The sequence below is a fragment of the Crocuta crocuta genome, unplaced genomic scaffold (assembly GCF_008692635.1).
Source record: "Crocuta crocuta isolate KB4526 unplaced genomic scaffold, BGI_CrCroc_1.0 scaffold44, whole genome shotgun sequence".
NCBI classification, from domain to species: domain Eukaryota; kingdom Metazoa; phylum Chordata; class Mammalia; order Carnivora; family Hyaenidae; genus Crocuta; species Crocuta crocuta.
In genome coordinates, this window is record NW_027530179.1 from 6,945,614 (window position 1) to 6,961,272 (window position 15,659).

Genomic DNA, 15,659 nt, shown 5'->3' on the forward strand with positions numbered 1-15,659 from the left:
TGGCCCACCGCTGTCTCCTGTCGCTCCTATTGCAAGCCCCTCCTCCTCAAAGCCTGATAGAGCCTCCCGCCACGTCCAAGTGCACTGAGCAGACATTTGCTGTACCTCTGGGGGCAGGAATTAAAAATAAAACCAAAAAACAAAACTCTAGTTGAAGCAGGAGGGACAGAAGTCAGACTGTGGGAAGGACTGTCCTGAGAGTGAGGCTGGGTGTAGTCTTGTCCCTTTAGTCTCTGGTGCAGGAGGGACGTCTCTGGGGCTAGCATGGAGAACAGAGACCTTCTCCCCAGGGTGGAGTAAGGGAACTGGGAGCTTGGCAGCAGATACCGCTAGATTCTCCGGGGCCTTGTAGGGGGTTGGTGGGCCCCGGAGGGGAAGTGGCTGCAGTGACATCGTAGGGGATTCTTTTATTACGTTGCAGGGGATGCCACTGTCCACCCAGATGACACCCAGCCAGTTCTCCTGGGCCAGCAGCCTCCACAGAGGGCCCGCAGGGCCGGGTGACAGCACGTCGCACTGCTGCTTGACATAGTGCTGGTGGGCGTGCCTGTGGGTGGAGGGTTCGGGGCGATTCAGACTCCAGGCTGAGCCCCCCGGCCTGAGCTAGCCAGGCCATCTTGAGATGCCTGGAGGAGGTGCCGGGAATTCACCCCAGGCTCTATGCAAGCAGCCAGAGGATTAGGGCAGGGGGAGGAGGTGGCGTGGACAGCAGTGAAACAGAGAGAAAAGAAACAGGAGGAGAAAGAGACAGAAGGTAACAGACCGTGGTCGAAAGCAGCAGGAAAGGACAAGATGGTTCTGAGACAGAGAAGTCAGTGAAGACTCCTATTTCCAGATCCCGTCTCCTTTCCTCCCCACTTGGCTCCCCACGTCCCAGCTTGGTTTTTGGAAAGTTCTAGCAGTTTGGTGGGAAGGGCAACAGATTCCAAGTGGGTTGCTTTCTCCACACCCTCTCCTCTACCTCTGGGCTTCCCCCCAGGTACACACATTCTTTCTGGGGGCTCAGGACACAGGTCTGGGGGCCCTACCCTCAAGATGGAAGTGTTTGGAAGGTGCTCAAGGTGCTAGGAGAAGGGAACTGGTAGATGGCACTGGTGGGTGCTGGGCACTGGGGACTGAGGAGGCCAGAGGCCCAGGAACTGCTGTGGGACGGAAGGCTGAGGGAGGCGTCAGGACACGTTTGGTTTAACAGGTTAGACTTCCCTCCCTCCTTCCCTCCCCTAAAGACCGAGGGTGCCCTTATGAGTGAGTCAGAATAACCCCCTTTCCTGATCCTGAGCCCACCAGCACTACGATACTGACAGAGCACACAGCGGCAGGCCTGCACCCACTGACAGCCCCACCCCCACATACACGCCCCTATCCAGGTGGCCCCACGGAAGCAGGGTGATGGGACCAGAAGGGCACCTGGGCCTGCAGGCACCCGTCTCCAGGGGTGGTGGTCCTGCAGCAGGAATCCTCTCCATCCCCGGGGGAAATCTCCCTGCTGAACCTACCCTTAAAGGAAAAGGGGGGGGGAGGCGGGCAAGAAGGAATTGTGACTTTGGGAGAAAGCAGAATGATGACGAGACCTGGTTTGAAAGAAAATACCAGAGAACACCAGGATGACAGTGGAAGGAGCAGGCGGGAGCTGGGGACAGGCACCCCCACACACACACACATCCCTCCCTCCCGTTCCGCTCGCGTGCCCTCCCAGAAAGCACTCCTAAGGAGCCCCCACTGTCCACGGGGCTCCTTTCCCCAGCCCCCCAGAGCAATCTTTCCCCCCTCACCCTGGTGACACACGCAGGGCCCGGTGAATAGAGGACGTTTAATATTTCTGTGCTGGTCAAACAGAACACAGGTGGGGGGTACATAAGGGAGGGGGCGGAGGGCCCCCTGCCTCTCAGGAAGGGTGGCTTGTGAAGGGGCGTATGTGGGGGGGTTCTTGGGAAATAGTCCAAGGAGTCTTCTCAGCAAAGGGGCCTGGCCTGGGGTATCACGAGCATCCAACACACCCAGTCCGTGGCCTAAGATGGGGTCCCCCATAGGGGGTCTGTGGAGTCTCACTTCTTTTCCAGCTCCTTTGCTGGAATCCGCACTCCCAGTGTGATGGGGGGCTTGGTCCTAGGGAGGGGTCTGGAGAGCCCCCAGGAAGCGCAGCCCGGGGTTGGGACTGGGAGGAGAGGAGGACCCCTCGGCCGCTGAGGGCAGCGCGCCTCCTTCCCTCTGCCCGCATTCCTTCCTCCTGGCTGGCCAAGAGCAGAGTGGGGGTGAGCAGGGCCCCCGGCCTCTGCTGAGTCCCAGGGTCCTCAGGGTGGGGTGGAGGAAGGGTGGAGAGAGGGTCTGGGCCACCAACAGACACTGTAAACTTTGGTTTAAAACAATAACTTAAGTGGAGGGAGGGCTTCCAGCCTGGGGCCAGGGCGGGGGAGCAAGGAGGGTGAGAGGGGGGAGGCGACAAAGGAAAAAGCCAACAAAAAGTTTTGGTTTTTGCTTCCGGCATAAGAAAGGTCTTTGGTCATCGGTTTAACTGGGGGTGGGGAGGGGGGGCTGAGGGAGGGTGAGGGAGGACTGCAACGGGGGGACCCACAGGCTGGGGGTGACCTGCTGGGTCGCAGCGGCCACCTGCCCCTCAAGCCTGGTGTCCGCCCGCCTTTCCTGGGACAGAGGCAGGATGCTTCCTGGTGGCTCTGGCAGCTTCCGCCTCAAGGGCAGCGTGGCTCCCCCTCCATTAGTCCACCGGGCACAGACCTGGGTGAGGAGGCCAACGGCGATGGGCCCCTTCCTCTGCTCCCTGGTGCGAGGGCGGCGGGGGAGCACCCAGTGAACGGGGTCCAGGCCCAGTTCAGCCCGGGGTCCGCCCTGCAGCCGGCAGCCTCGCTCCCCCAGACCCCCACAGGGCACGCGACTTGTCCCACCCCAGCCGTGGCTCTTAGTGGGCACCGCTGAGGGGGCTGGTTTCCTCAGGGGGAAGGTCTGGAATGGCAGCTCGCCTGCCCAGGCGGGGGCACGGGCTGGGGTCAGAGTTGGGGGCTTTGGGGGAGTTTCTTCACAGTTCGCANGCGAGGGGCCCTGGGTTTGAGAGGGGTGGCTTCGCCCCGCCTGCGGGTCTCCATGGCGCTGAGGGGCCCTGTAGGGGAGAGCTGGTGGGGGGGAGGGCCCTGCTGCTGCTGGTGGTTGGGGGGAGGCGGTGTTCAGATGCAGGGCAGGGTCTGAGGAAGGGTCTGGGCCCTCCAATTCCTCTGCCGGTCCCAGACCAGGGGTTCGGTGTCCCCTCGGGGGCAGGGCCGTCCCTGCCCACCGAGCGTCTGTCAGGTCGAGTTGGGAGTAGCTAGCCCAGTCCCCCCCACCCCCATCTGAGTCCTGGAAGTGCCTTGAGGTTTGGGCGGGGCTGAGGAGTGGGGGTAGGTGGGGCCTGGGTTCCAGAGGGAGGGGTCTCACCCCTGCCCGGCCGGCCCCTAGAGGCCCTTAGGACAGTTCCTCTCCCGGCAGCTCCTCCTCCAGGTCCCTGTCTTCTGGAGGCCCCGCGGTGCTGGGGTTGGGGGGGCCCAGGGGAGGGCCTGGCCGCCGGTCTTCCTCTGCCTCAGCCGGCTCCTCTTTCACCTGCACCTGGTGGCTGCGACATAAGGGACCCCGTGTGGGCACCTGGCAGGGCGAAGGGGGGCGGGTTCCCAGAATTTGGGGGTGCAGCGGGGTGTCCACAGCTCACTTCCCTAGGACCACATCATCCCTGAGCCACTGGGGCCTGACATCTTAGGTCTGATCTCCCCCAGAGCCCACCTCCCAGGAATAGGGCTGGGGGCTGGGCAGAAGTTGCCTCTGCTTGTGGAGAAGACAGACAACAGGGAGAGAGGAGGAAGGAGAAGAGGAAGAAGGCACGACGGAGGGAAATAAAGAGGAGGAGACCAGAGAACAAGAAGGGAGAGGGAACGGAGAGGCACCATGAGAAGGAAGGAAGAGAAGTCACTTGTCTGGGAAGACAGGTGGGTGGGGGGTGAGAAGGTGGAGATCCCACTGGTGAGGGGCCTGGAGCCGGCGGNGAGGGGAGAGGCGAGGGGGGCTGCTGCTGCCATTGCTGGGCAGCGGCTCCACGGACGCACCCACATCGTCATGGCTGAGGGGCAGGAGGCTGCTGGCGGAGCCGGGGTTCAGCATGCCAGGGCTGTTGAGGAGGGGGAAGCTGCTCTCGGCCAGGGCGGCCTGGAGGGCACAGGGGTGGCCTTGTCAGCCGGCTCCATCCAGTGATGTCCCCTCCCCACCCCAAGAGAGCCTCCAGGGTGCCCGCTGCTGGCAGGTCCATCTCGGCAAGTCCTCAGCCCATTCTCGGGCTTTCCCACGCGGCACCCCTCCCAAGGCCACACGGTGACCCCAACCTGCTGCCTCACAACTTTCCTGGGAACGTGCGCCTGACCCATCCGTCCCCAGGAGGCAGAAGGCCCCCAGACTGACAAGCCAGGGACAGAGATGAGGTACACCAGTGGTCACGCCTCCCTCCCTCCCTGCTCTTGGTGCCCTGAGTGGGGGTGGGGCAGAGGGCTGGCGTTTGGGGCCCCCTCTCCTCAGACAGATGGGCCCTCTGCAGGGGAGAGCGGATGAAGGTGTGTCTGCGTGGGCAGTCAGCAAGGGGGTGAGAGGGAAAAGGGCTCCCGTCAGGGCGCACTCACCTGGTAGCTGGCATTAAGTGCTCCGTAACTGAGGCCCGAGATCATGTTCTTCACCAGGGTGGGGCTCCTGGAAGACAGAGAAGGCAGTGTTCCGTTCATTCATTCAGGCCTTGACCCTGACTAGGCCCTGGCCTGTGCAAGGCAATACTCCATCCCTGCTGCTAGGAGGCTAGAGTATGGTCAGCACTACCTGCTGAGCCCCTGAGCCCCGCATGCGCTCTATCTCCCTTAGTGCTCACGCTGACACCGCCGTGGTGTGTGCAGACAGCCCCCTTCCCGGGTTGGGGCTCTTGGGGGCTCTGGAACGTGTGCAGGGTCTCAGAGCCGGCCAGTGGGAACAGGGGTCCCTCCCAATGCCTGTCTTCCCGTCATGTGGCCCCCGGCAGTTTTTCTCTGCTGCCTAGATTTCCTGGTGCTCGGCAGGTCCAAGCTATAGCCGATAGTCCCGTCTGTAATATCCACACTCTCTTGCCATCGGGAATTGTGGGACGTCTAATAAGCCATGGGCTCAGCCTGTCTCTACGTGCTCCATGCCAAAGGCTCGTCTGCACAGGAAGGGGTTCAGGAGTTGGGCCAGGAAAAACAGTGGCTCAAGGCTGTCCCTCTTCCATAGTGACTGACCCCCTACCGCCCATTTACAGAGCATCTAAGAGAGGTTAAGGAACTGGCCGAAGGGCACCCAGCCAGTGAGAAGCAGAAGTACACCTGAATCCAGATCTTCTGGCCAAGTTGGTAAAGAGACATAAAGATACCCCCCCCATGTCCGGGGGGTGGTACCCTCAGAAGGGGATGGCTTTCCTCTCCTTTTCTAGGCCCCAACCCTGCCCAGCCCCCACAGGGGGGTGGAGAGGCTCTTTTCCCAGGAGAAGGATCTCTGAAGCGGAAAGGCATCCACATGAATAGACATCCACCTCTTGCCTCGCTTCTCTCCCCCTCCCAACAGGCCTCTGGCCCAAGAAGCATGGGCGAAAGGTAGCCTGTGTGAGGGACATTTGGGGTGGGAAGGCCACTGGGTGTTGGAAGGGAAGCCAAGGGGAGGTTTCGACCCGCCCCCACATGCCTCAGTTTCCACTGAAAATGCTACAGGCTAGAGCAAACACCAAAGGTGGAAGTTCAGAGACCCAGCTCTGCCATCAATCTGCAGTGTGGTGTGACTTTCGCCCCACCCCTAGCCCTCTCTGGGTCCCCTCTCCCTCTAACACACAGAGGTGGGGCCTGGGGTCCTCAGAGATCAGCTCATCCTGTGATGAGATAGGGGAGCACAGCTCTGAGGCTGGCTGCTTCACTGATGGCCACCTGGCTGGCATCTCCCCATGTCCCAGCTCTGGCCACAGCTACTTCGGGTCTCTCTCTCTCTCTCTCTCTCTCTCTCTCTCTCTGCTGCCAGGTCCCCCTAAGCTTCTTCCCTCAGTCAGAAACAGGGACAGAATAAGGCATACGCGTCCTCTTTCTGATCGCTTGTCACTTCCAGATTCTAGGCTCCCCCGCGTTCCTCCACCCCACCCCCAGCGTGGGAAGGACCCGGCTCACATGCGTGTCCTGGAGAGAAACTGGGGATGACCCGGTCCACACCCCAGGCAGATGCCTCTCCTCGGGGCTGGGCCCACATACCCCGTCATCTTTGGCGGCCTCCGCTTCTGATACTCGCGCTCGTCCACGGTCCACACAGCGCCCTTGACGTTCTCCACGCGCACAAAGCACTTGTGCAGGCTGAGGTTGTGCCGCACGGCGTTCTGGGGGTGTGGGGACAGGGTGAGTGCTCAGAGCCCCCTGCCCCGCTCCGGCAAGCACACATGGCAAAGTCCCCGTCCCACCGTGTCCCACCTCCCCTAGCCAAGGGACAAGCAGGCTGCCCCAGGGAGGAGTCCCAGCCAGGGGCAAAGGCAGGCCTCTCTCCTGCCCTCGACCCAGGGACTGCCAGGGTCTTCACGGCCCACAACCTGTTTTATGATCTGCTCCCTTCTCCCTGCCACGTTTTGGAAAATGCTGTCTACCAACTAAACGCTGTCTAGGTAGTGATCATTCATCTTCCCGGCAGCACTGATCAGACACACGTCGCTGTTACTTGGGGCTCCTGATCACGAGATCACACTCGGGCCCTGGCACGTCAGTAACCTGTTATCTCAGGTGCACGCAGAATTCCCACTAGGCTTTAAAAGTTCTGGACATCAATCAGGAACCCTTGCTGAGACTTCCCTCAACCTCTAGGAGTGCGGGAGCCATGGCGTGGAGAACAGACGGCTTGTTAAGAGCATGAGGTAAACAGCAGGCCTAATGCATACTTGTTGAAATACACGGGGAGAAAGGAGAGCGCGGGTTTAGTAGCTGGGAGGCAGGAAGACGAGAGAGAAAAGAGGGAAAGTCACCTTGTCGCTCCCACCTCCTCCTGGCAGGGTAACTTCAGGAATTGAGGCCATCTGAATTGTAGGACACTTGGGTGAGGGCGGGGGTGCTTGGCCCAGTTCCCCCCAGGGGGCCTAGATGAGGGCCCTAGCGCACCCACTCCCCGCACGGCCCTCTGTCGGGTCCCTGTGGCTCTCCTCTCCCAGCTTTGCCCCCTCCCCACCCCCACCGTCCCTGTCCCTGCTACCTGTCCTCCCTCAGCTTCCTCCGCCTTGTCCCCATCCTTGTCTCCTCTTTACATTTCTAAACGGGGAAGAAAGCCGGCAGGGCGGGCAGCCCGTGCCCCTGGAGATCCCCTCTCCCTCTCTCCCTTCCAACTCTTGCCACTTGCAACTGGCCCGATTTCATTACCAATTTTAATTTGCCTCTAATTAAATCCTGTGTATTTTTCCGACTCGCTTGCTAATCCACGAGGGAGGCGGGCGGCTGGAGTGGAATCTCTTGGAGCGATAATTACAAAGGGCCTAATCACGCCGGGGCTCCTGCCTCGGAATAAATTTGCCCGCATTACGGGGCTCCGATCCTCCGCTTTGCAAATGAGAATGACCCCAATTTCCGAGGATGGCCTCGCCGGGGCTTTTTTCCCTCATTTCGAAGCCTGATTCGTGATGAGAGACTAATTCGTTACGCTGAAACATTAACGGCAATTTAAGGGGTCTGGCAGGGGGCTGCGTAAACAAAAGGAGGGCCCACAACACGGGCCCTGGGAAGGGACAGACACCGGGGGGCAGGCTGTTGAGGACCATCAGCGTGGCAGATGGCAGCGCTGTCCCCGGATGAACGGCAGCTGGCTCGGCCCTCGCTGGCCCCCGACCCTTCTGCCCTGGTCTGAAGTGGACAGTGACGGAGGGAGCAGGCCAGAAAGGGTGAAGACAGAAGAGAGGAGGAGAAACGGTTGAGGAGGGGCCTCAAGGGGCAGACAAATGGGTGGAAAGTGGGAGAGAAACGGCTGGGTGTGGACAGGGTACGTTTCCTGAGGACCATGAGTGAAGCCTGGCTGCAAAAATCCTGAAGGTCAAAGTGGACCTCAAGCGGAGACAGATTCCGCTGTGGCACAGGGAGGGCTGCGACTTCCCTTAGGCAGTGCCCTAAGTGGCAGTCACAGCAGCAGGGCACTAACTAGGAAGGTCACCTGCTCCCCCAGCTGGTGTTACACTGGGACCTACACTAGCTGAGGCGGGCGGAGGTGAGGCCCTGGGGGCCAGAGACACACCACTGGGCCGACCCGGGCTGGGCGACGACAGAAGGTGGCATGGGAGGCCAAAGGCACTGGGCTAGAGGGGAGGGGCTTCAAGATGGCCATCGAGGGTTTTCAGCAAGTCCCCCAAACCACCCTTCTGATCTCAAGAAAGGACAGTGGGTTGGCACAGCGAAGAGAACAGGAAAGGAGGGCAGGTGGCTGAGTGATACTCTGCCCCCAAGGAGAAGGCTCTCTGTGAGGCTGTATAGTCTCACCCCTAAAGATAGAGGATTAATCTGCATTATTAACATAAACATTAGATGAACACTGTAATGATCCTTTCTGTTTGTACAGGACTCTTCTCATTTAAAAGACCTGGTATCCAAACTGGCCTGGAGGTTGGACACCGGACTAGGTGGTCCCCACAAGGCCCTGCTGGCTCAGGGAGAGGGCAGGACTGTGGTTGGCAGGAAATGACATCACTCACAGCCAATCAGAGCTGCCGTCCCTGCCCCACAGCCGCTTTCCCAGGCTTTGGGAATTGGGCACAGCGATATGGAAGGTCATGGAGCAGGGTCTCCTGCGGCAGTTAGCACATTTCAGGGCAGAGGAGACGGCCCTGTGCAGCCCCCGCCCAATGCCGCACTGGTCAGGAGGGGTCCTCAATGACACTTGTTGAAACCTGGAGGGGTGGTGGGGAAGTGGCCTGTTTTGTTGCACTTTCTGAGCTGGCCAGCAGGGGGACTCAAGAGCCGGGGATCCAATTAAGGTTCTGAAGTAGGGACTCCTTCCTTCCCCAGTGTCTAAACTTCCCCGCAGGGTGCCAACAATCCCTTCTCCTTCTCCCCTCCTCCTTCCCAATTTAGATATCACCTTCCCACTCTGCTGCATAGACCCTCATACTCTCACCCATCAGACTCACTCACACTCTCTCTCACACACACACACACACACACACACACACACACACACACACCCCATTCATCCATCCATCCATCCATCCATCCATCCATCCATCCATCCATCCCACCTTGGCTATGGAAAAAGAAATCGCTGAGTGCCCCAGTCCACATCTCTGTGTCCCATTTTTCTAGAGTCCCTCCCTTCCCTGCCTCTGGTCCCCCGAGAACACTCTGTGGCTGAAGCTGTTGAAATGACTAATTGGATGGAGACAATCCTCTCCCTGCGGCCATGGCAGAGCTGGGGACAGGGTGTGAGCGCCTGGGTTTGTGTCCCAGCACGGTCCACGGGTCTTGCTCGGTCCATCCATGCGTCCAGGCCTGCATACAGCCCACCCCGCCCCAGGCTTCAGAACATGCACCTTTCGCCAAGGTACCCAGACCCTTGGGGTGTCTTGAGGGTATAACCTGGGCCTCCCTAACAGGCTCGGGCTTTACAGACTCCCAGAGGCCCTACTTCACGGGGGTGGAGCCCTTGGGGCCTATTGGGGAGCACTTCAGAGAAGAGGAGGATTTCTTCTCAGAAAGAAGGCAGCACAAAGCTGGAAAGGAGGGGCTGTTAAGAGGTAGCTGGAGAGCATTCCATAGCCCATGCTGAGGTGGGGGTGGAGGGGCCCATGGTGCGGCCTGGGCCCTGCTAGGGCCGTTTCTATAGAACTGCCTCTCCAATGGGACTAAATATTACACAGCCTTGGTCTCGAGGGGACGTGGAGATGCCCGAGGGTGACCGGGGCCCTTGGCAAGGAGGAAGGAGCGGCCTCACCTTCCAGGTGGCAGTGTTTCTCCGGAAATAGGCGAACATCCTGGTGAACCAGTTATAGATCTCATTCAGGGTCAGCTGCCTGTCAGGGGTTTCCAGAATGGCCTACAGGCAAGCGAGAAGCAAAGGGACCCTCAGTCTGGGCCTTGGAGGGTCACAGGCCTGTGTTCTCCCCTCCTGCCTGGCTCTGACTCTCACGCTGAGGAGAGAAGACACCTGCGACAGAAGCCTGTGGGACAGGAGGACTGGTGGTGCTTGTCAGTCCCCTGAAGGGAGCAGGCTGGGGACAGCCCAGCCAGGGGCCAAAGGAAACACGAGCCTCAAGGGCTACATGCACTGTACAAGCAGCACATGACTCCCTTCTGCAGGAAAACTGGTTTTAAGTGCCCTGCACTGGAGTCAGAATGAGGCGGTATTCTCGGGAGAGAGATGTCCTGGGGTGGGGGTGGGGAGATGGCGTTTGGAATTTACCCTAATTTTGGCAAAGGGCACCCTTTGCATGAGATGGGCTATGTGTGCATGTATGGGAATAAGTGTGAGGATGTGCGTGCCGGTGTGTGCAGATCAGAGCAGGTGGACGTATGTGTAAATGTACATTAAGCATTAAGGACATGAGGGAGGGAACGGTGTGTGTGTGTGTGTGTGTGTGTGTAAGAGCGTTGGGGGGGAGAGGGAGGGTGGTGGAGAGGGAGAGAGGGGGAGGGGGGCAAAGAGAAAGACAGAGAGAGAGAGAGAGAGAGAGGCAGGCAGACAGAGGGCAAGTCTGTGAGAAAATAATCTCCCAGGAGTGTATTCACACGGGAGTGAGAGAATGAATGACAGTGGGTGTGAGCAGCAAAAAATAGTGCGTGTGCCCCCAGAGACAGGTCTGCACCAGCAGCACGCTGAGGCCAAGGCTGTGCCAGAGACCGTACTGCTGGGAAGGAAAACCCACAAGCCGGGACAGGACAGGTGCTGAAGGGGAAGTCTCTCCTCTGGCCTCGGGACACTCCTGGCGGCTGGGGTGCCGAGGTGGGGGCCCGTGTGCACTGCCACCCCCTCTACCGTCCATACTCACCTGGCGGATGAGGGAGGCGTAGGTGAAGGGGGGCCTGACGTCGGCGTTCTTGTAGAACTCGTGATTCTGGGCCAGCTCTGGGGGAGACAGGCAGAGGGTGAGGTAGCCAGATGGGGGGTCTGGCTCGCCAGGGGCGGGAGTGGGGGGACGGGAATGACCCTCCTGGCAGTCCTTACCTGAGGAGATGGGGGAACAGAACTTGTCACTGCTCCTCCGCCGGGCAGGGCCCCCGCTGTGCAGGGAGGCAGAGCTGAGGCCGGGGGGCCGTAGGGGGGTGACAGGGGCAGCAGCCGAGGTTGGGGGGTGCACGAGACCATCTGGGAACGAGTCTGCTGCAGAGACGGTCACCTTGGAGAATGAGGAGGAGCCGGAGACCGGGTTCAGCTGTGAGCAATGGGGACGCTGCTGAGACCAGCGCCAAGGGTGGGGGAGGTCCCGGGGGGTCCCGGGAGGGCTGCAGGGAGGGGAGAGTCACTCACTGGCTGGCTGAAGGGCTTGGGCTCGGAGGGCCGCATGTGCAGATGGGCCATCATGGCCTGCAGCCTCTCACTCTCCTTGGCGAGCTGTGGAGAGGCGGGAGGTGGGCAGGGGCTGAGCCCCAGGGGCATCCGGTCCTCTTCCTCCTCCACCAGACACCCAAGAGAACCCCTATTCCCACCACCCCTCTCCTCCACACCTCTGCGTCTGGCTCCCGCTGTCCCCTGCTCCTGGAAGGACTCAGCTCTGCTTTACACGCCCCCCACCCCCCGCACCCCCTCAAGGCCAGGGCCCGGGGCCGCTGGCTCTGTACATCTCTCCCCACTTCTCTACACTGTGTGCCCCAGGCTCGAGCTCAGCAAGCCGCTACAGGTCAGGGGCCTCCCTCCTCACGGCACAGGCCTTTTCCCCCCATCGAAGGCAGAGGCTGTGGTTGAACAACACCCAAGTTCAGTGGCACTTGTGTGTGAGAGGGTCCTCCTGTGATGAATGGAGACGCGGGAATGGATGAATGATTCATTCACCCCCATTCATAAATTCAATAGATCTTTCACAACTGCCCTCTCATGGCAGGGCGCTCCGCGAGGCGCCAGAGGGAAACGGGTGAACGTTGACTGGCTGCTTGATGGACTGTCCTGAGTGTGCCTCAGGGTGAGGACTCAGGAGACGGGCTGCCTGCCTAGGTTCTAGTCCCTGCTTGGCCACCCACTGGGTGAGTGACCAGAAGCAAGTTTCTTCACCTCTCTGGGCCTCAATCTTCCATATCTGTAGAGTGGGGCTGGTAACAGTACCTGCCGTGTAAGGTGGTGAAGACCCCTTGAGTTACACAGGGAAAGTATTTAAATCAGCACAAAGGGCGTGCTCAATGTTAGCTGTTAATATTGTTACTGTTTTTAGAAGGATGGCACTCTTCTGGGCGCCCCCCCCACCCCGGGTTTGCTCAGAATCTGACTGCGATGACCTCACAACATTGGCACACATGAGAAGGGATAAGATGACCCTTCCCTGAGACCCTCTAACCCCCTCCTGGAAAGTCCCCACGTCCCCGCAGTGCACACCTGGATCTCCAGCTGCTGTACCACCTGCATCTGCACCCGGCACTGGGCTGTGCTCCGGTCGTCCAGGGCGTGCTCTGTGTTGAGGTGTCTTCCAGAGGGCAGGAGGGGTCAGAGCAGAGACAGTTGGCCCTGGCTCTGGGCTGCTACCACCCTCCCATCCCGCATTCTAATCCTGCCTACAGTCTGCAAGGCAGACAGACCAAGGGATACAACGGGAAAGAGGTGGGAAAGAAAAAAACAAAAAACAAAAAACAAAAAAACGAAAAACGGGGCAACGGGGCGAAGAAGGAAGCCGCCTTCTCGTCAGCCTCCTTTGATGTCTTTGCTAAAATCGCAGCTACAGAGAGATCTAATTGCAAATGAACTAATTAAGTAAACCTCTGACGAAGCGTGAAAACAATTTGTTTGACCCTGATGCTGCAAGGGTCTGGGAGACAGCGGAGTTAATCAGTCAGTGACAGAGCCTGGCACGGCTGTGGCAGCTGGCCGCCTGCTGCCAGCCGCCTGTCCGCCTCCCGCCCTGCCTGTCCACCGGCCTTCCGGCCTGTCACCAGGCCATCAGTCTCCAGCACTGAGTCTGGGGGAAGCTGAGGAGGGTGGCGGGGGAGTCCGCTCCTGCTCCTCACGCCCCCACCCTGCTGGGCTCTGACAGCCTGGGGATCGGGTACACAGAGGCTGCAGGCCCTGCAACATACTGGGAGGGGGGCGGAGTGATCAGAGCTGGCGGGAAGGAGCTAGGCACCCCAGGGGTGAGGAGCACAGGACAGCTGGTGGCTGGAGGCCCAAGAAGGGGCAAGCTAGGTGGCAGGCTGGGGGGTGAGGGGCCCCATGGAAAGGCTGCTGCTGGGGGGGGGGCCACAGAGAGTGGGGGTGACACCTACTTGATAAACTGGCCGAGGTCTTCACACAGGGTCTCACAGCCTGGCCACTTACACTCTCCATGTCCGTACAGGGGGTGGGAGCCTGGCGTCTCCTCATGGGAGGAGCTGGGAGAGCAGGACGGAGGCAGTGGTCAGGGACCCTAAGGACTCCAACAGCCCTGGGCCCAGCTCAATCCCCGCTCCCCCGCTGTTGATGCTTCTGTCTCTGCTATGGGTTTCCCAGAGACGGAGAATTTTGTGTGCCCTGGGAGAGCGGTGAACTTCCGGTCCTGAGCTCCACCTCCTCCCCCCCATCCCTGGGGCTCCAGGGGCGCCCTGGGGGGCAGGTGTGCAGCGCCCTCTCCCAGCCTGGGCCCCCGCACCTGTCTCTCCGAGGTGTGAGCACAGTGGGCTGTCCGTTGGGCAGGGTGTGGTGGGAGAGGGGGGGTGACACTTTAGGGGGGGCGGCAAACGAGGTAGCGGTGGTGGCTGAGCCAGTGAGGTCCAGCCCCTCCTGCTTGACGCTGTCCTCGGCGGGCTGCCCAGGGGCACCCTCGCCCTTCCACAGCTGGGGCAAGTCTGTCGGGCACACAGCTGCTGCGGGAGACAGAAAGGCGGGAGGCTGGCAGGGCCCCCCCATCTCTGCCCCTGGGGGGACCTCCCACCTCATCCCCGGGGAGGGGAAGCGCAGTGACAGCGGGAGGGGGGGCAGATCAGGGAGCGAGGGGCACTCACCTTGCGGGAGGGTCTGGAGGGGCCCTGAGGCTTGGCTGGGCTGCAGGCTGACCAGCCCCTGTCTCTGCAGGTTGAGCAGGTGCTGCTGCTGCAACTGTTGCATTTGCAGGAGCTGCTGCTGGAAGGCCAGCTGCTTGTTCCCCAGTGCCTGGTGGGGGGCCCGAGGGGGCGGGCAGAGAGGGGTGCCATCAGCGGAGGGCGAGCCGTCTGGCCCCCACCCTGCGGCCACCCCCTCCCAGGGCCTGTCGGCCCCCGGAGCTGTGGGAGCGGCGTCCGCGGCTGCCGCCTCTCTGCTCCCGGCCCAGCTTCCATAGGGCTGCATGCCTCCTCGCAGTAAACACACGCACGCACGCACGCACGCGCGCGCGCAAACACACACACAGCGGACCCAGACACGCAGCACGACGCCCTCCCTGCTCCCGCCCCCCTCCTTCCGCTGCCTCGGCTCCCCGCACCGCAGCTGTGCTCGCCTGGAAATGGGGAGGGGGGCTCTCATCACAATGATCGATGAGCCTGTCAGACTCCGGGGCCACTCCCGCCTGGCGGGCACCCTTCCCACATGCCCCGGTGCCCCCCTTCTGCGCCGAGGAGGGGGCCTACCCCCTCCAGCTTCTCTCTTGCTTCTTAGATACAGGGAATCAAAGAGTCTGACCAGACTTTCGAAGATCAGCATCAGCTGGTCACTGGGACCCAGGCCCAGGGAAGAGGCACATCGCTACTGCTCAGGCGCACACTAGCTCGCTGAACTGGAGCTCTGCTCCCGCCCCCATTCAGTTCTTCACACAGGCACTGACAAGTCAGGCCAGCAGCAAGTCATTTCTGAGTCCCAGGAGCCAAGCATGTCCCGGGTGCTTGGGAGGCAGGGACCAGGGACGTCTCTGCCTGCCTGCCTGCCCTGGGGGTGGGGTGTGGGGGGCTGGCTATTCAATAACCCCAGCCTAGAGATAATGCAGAGAATGCAACAATTACTAGACCCAGACGGTTGAGGGGGAGGCTGTGGGTCCTTGGGCAATGACTAGGCATCAGCAGGGCGGGCTTCTGGAAAGAGGCAACTCAAGACTTGGCTGTGGTTTGGCCAGCAGGAGGGAGGCACATGTCTAGGACATGGAGGGAGAGCCAAGGGGCCCGATATGGAAGCCCAGGAGACACGGTGGCTCAGATGAGGCGAGTGGGTACAGGCTGGGGAGTTCTCTGGAGGGGAAGGGCAGGATATCACAAGTGGCCGAGGCTGGGGCTGGGCTAGGGAAGGGGGGTGGGCGCAAGTAGGCAGGAAGCTTCCCCACAATAAAGCAACTGGTCCTGAGCAAGGACTGTCGGATGCTCACATACACGCATCTACATGCATCTTCCGCAGGGGAACCCTGCGCAGGGGCTTAGCCTTCTGCTCTCATTAACCCAACAACACAAGAGCACATCCGCCCCCCACGCCCCTTACCTCTTTGGGTTGCTGCTTCCCAGCCTGCTGTTGGGTGAGGAGCTGTAAGTGGAGCTGCTCTTGCTGCTTCTTGTAATATTCCTGCAGCT

At 60.6% G+C, this 15,659-nt stretch overlaps 1 protein-coding gene across 5 annotated transcripts in view; it reads right to left on the reverse strand.

Moving 5' to 3' along the window:
* Window positions 1-3,050: 3,050 nt before the first annotated feature.
* FOXP4 (forkhead box P4) overlaps window positions 3,051-15,659 on the reverse strand; it is a 32,306-nt gene continuing 19,697 nt past the window's right edge. For 2 of the 5 annotated variants that reach the window (XM_077764985.1, XM_077764982.1), the window contains 13 exons: window positions 15,571-15,657; window positions 14,136-14,283; window positions 13,784-13,997; window positions 13,422-13,526; window positions 12,541-12,628; window positions 11,485-11,568; window positions 11,182-11,353; window positions 11,006-11,082; window positions 9,952-10,053; window positions 6,258-6,379; window positions 4,647-4,713; window positions 3,998-4,182; window positions 3,051-3,598 (listed from right to left, as the gene is read on the reverse strand). In XM_077764985.1, the coding sequence (XP_077621111.1) occupies window positions 3,451-3,598; window positions 3,998-4,182; window positions 4,647-4,713; window positions 6,258-6,379; window positions 9,952-10,053; window positions 11,006-11,082; window positions 11,182-11,353; window positions 11,485-11,568; window positions 12,541-12,628; window positions 13,422-13,526; window positions 13,784-13,997; window positions 14,136-14,283; window positions 15,571-15,657 (1,599 nt within the window). In that variant the 3' untranslated portion in view covers window positions 3,051-3,450. Of the gene's footprint in view, window positions 3,599-3,997; window positions 4,183-4,646; window positions 4,714-6,257; window positions 6,380-9,951; window positions 10,054-11,005; window positions 11,083-11,181; window positions 11,390-11,484; window positions 11,569-12,540; window positions 12,629-13,421; window positions 13,527-13,783; window positions 13,998-14,135; window positions 14,284-15,570; window positions 15,658-15,659 lie in introns of all 5 variants that reach the window. The other 3 variants (XM_077764984.1, XM_077764981.1, XM_077764983.1) reach the window with 2 other exon arrangements.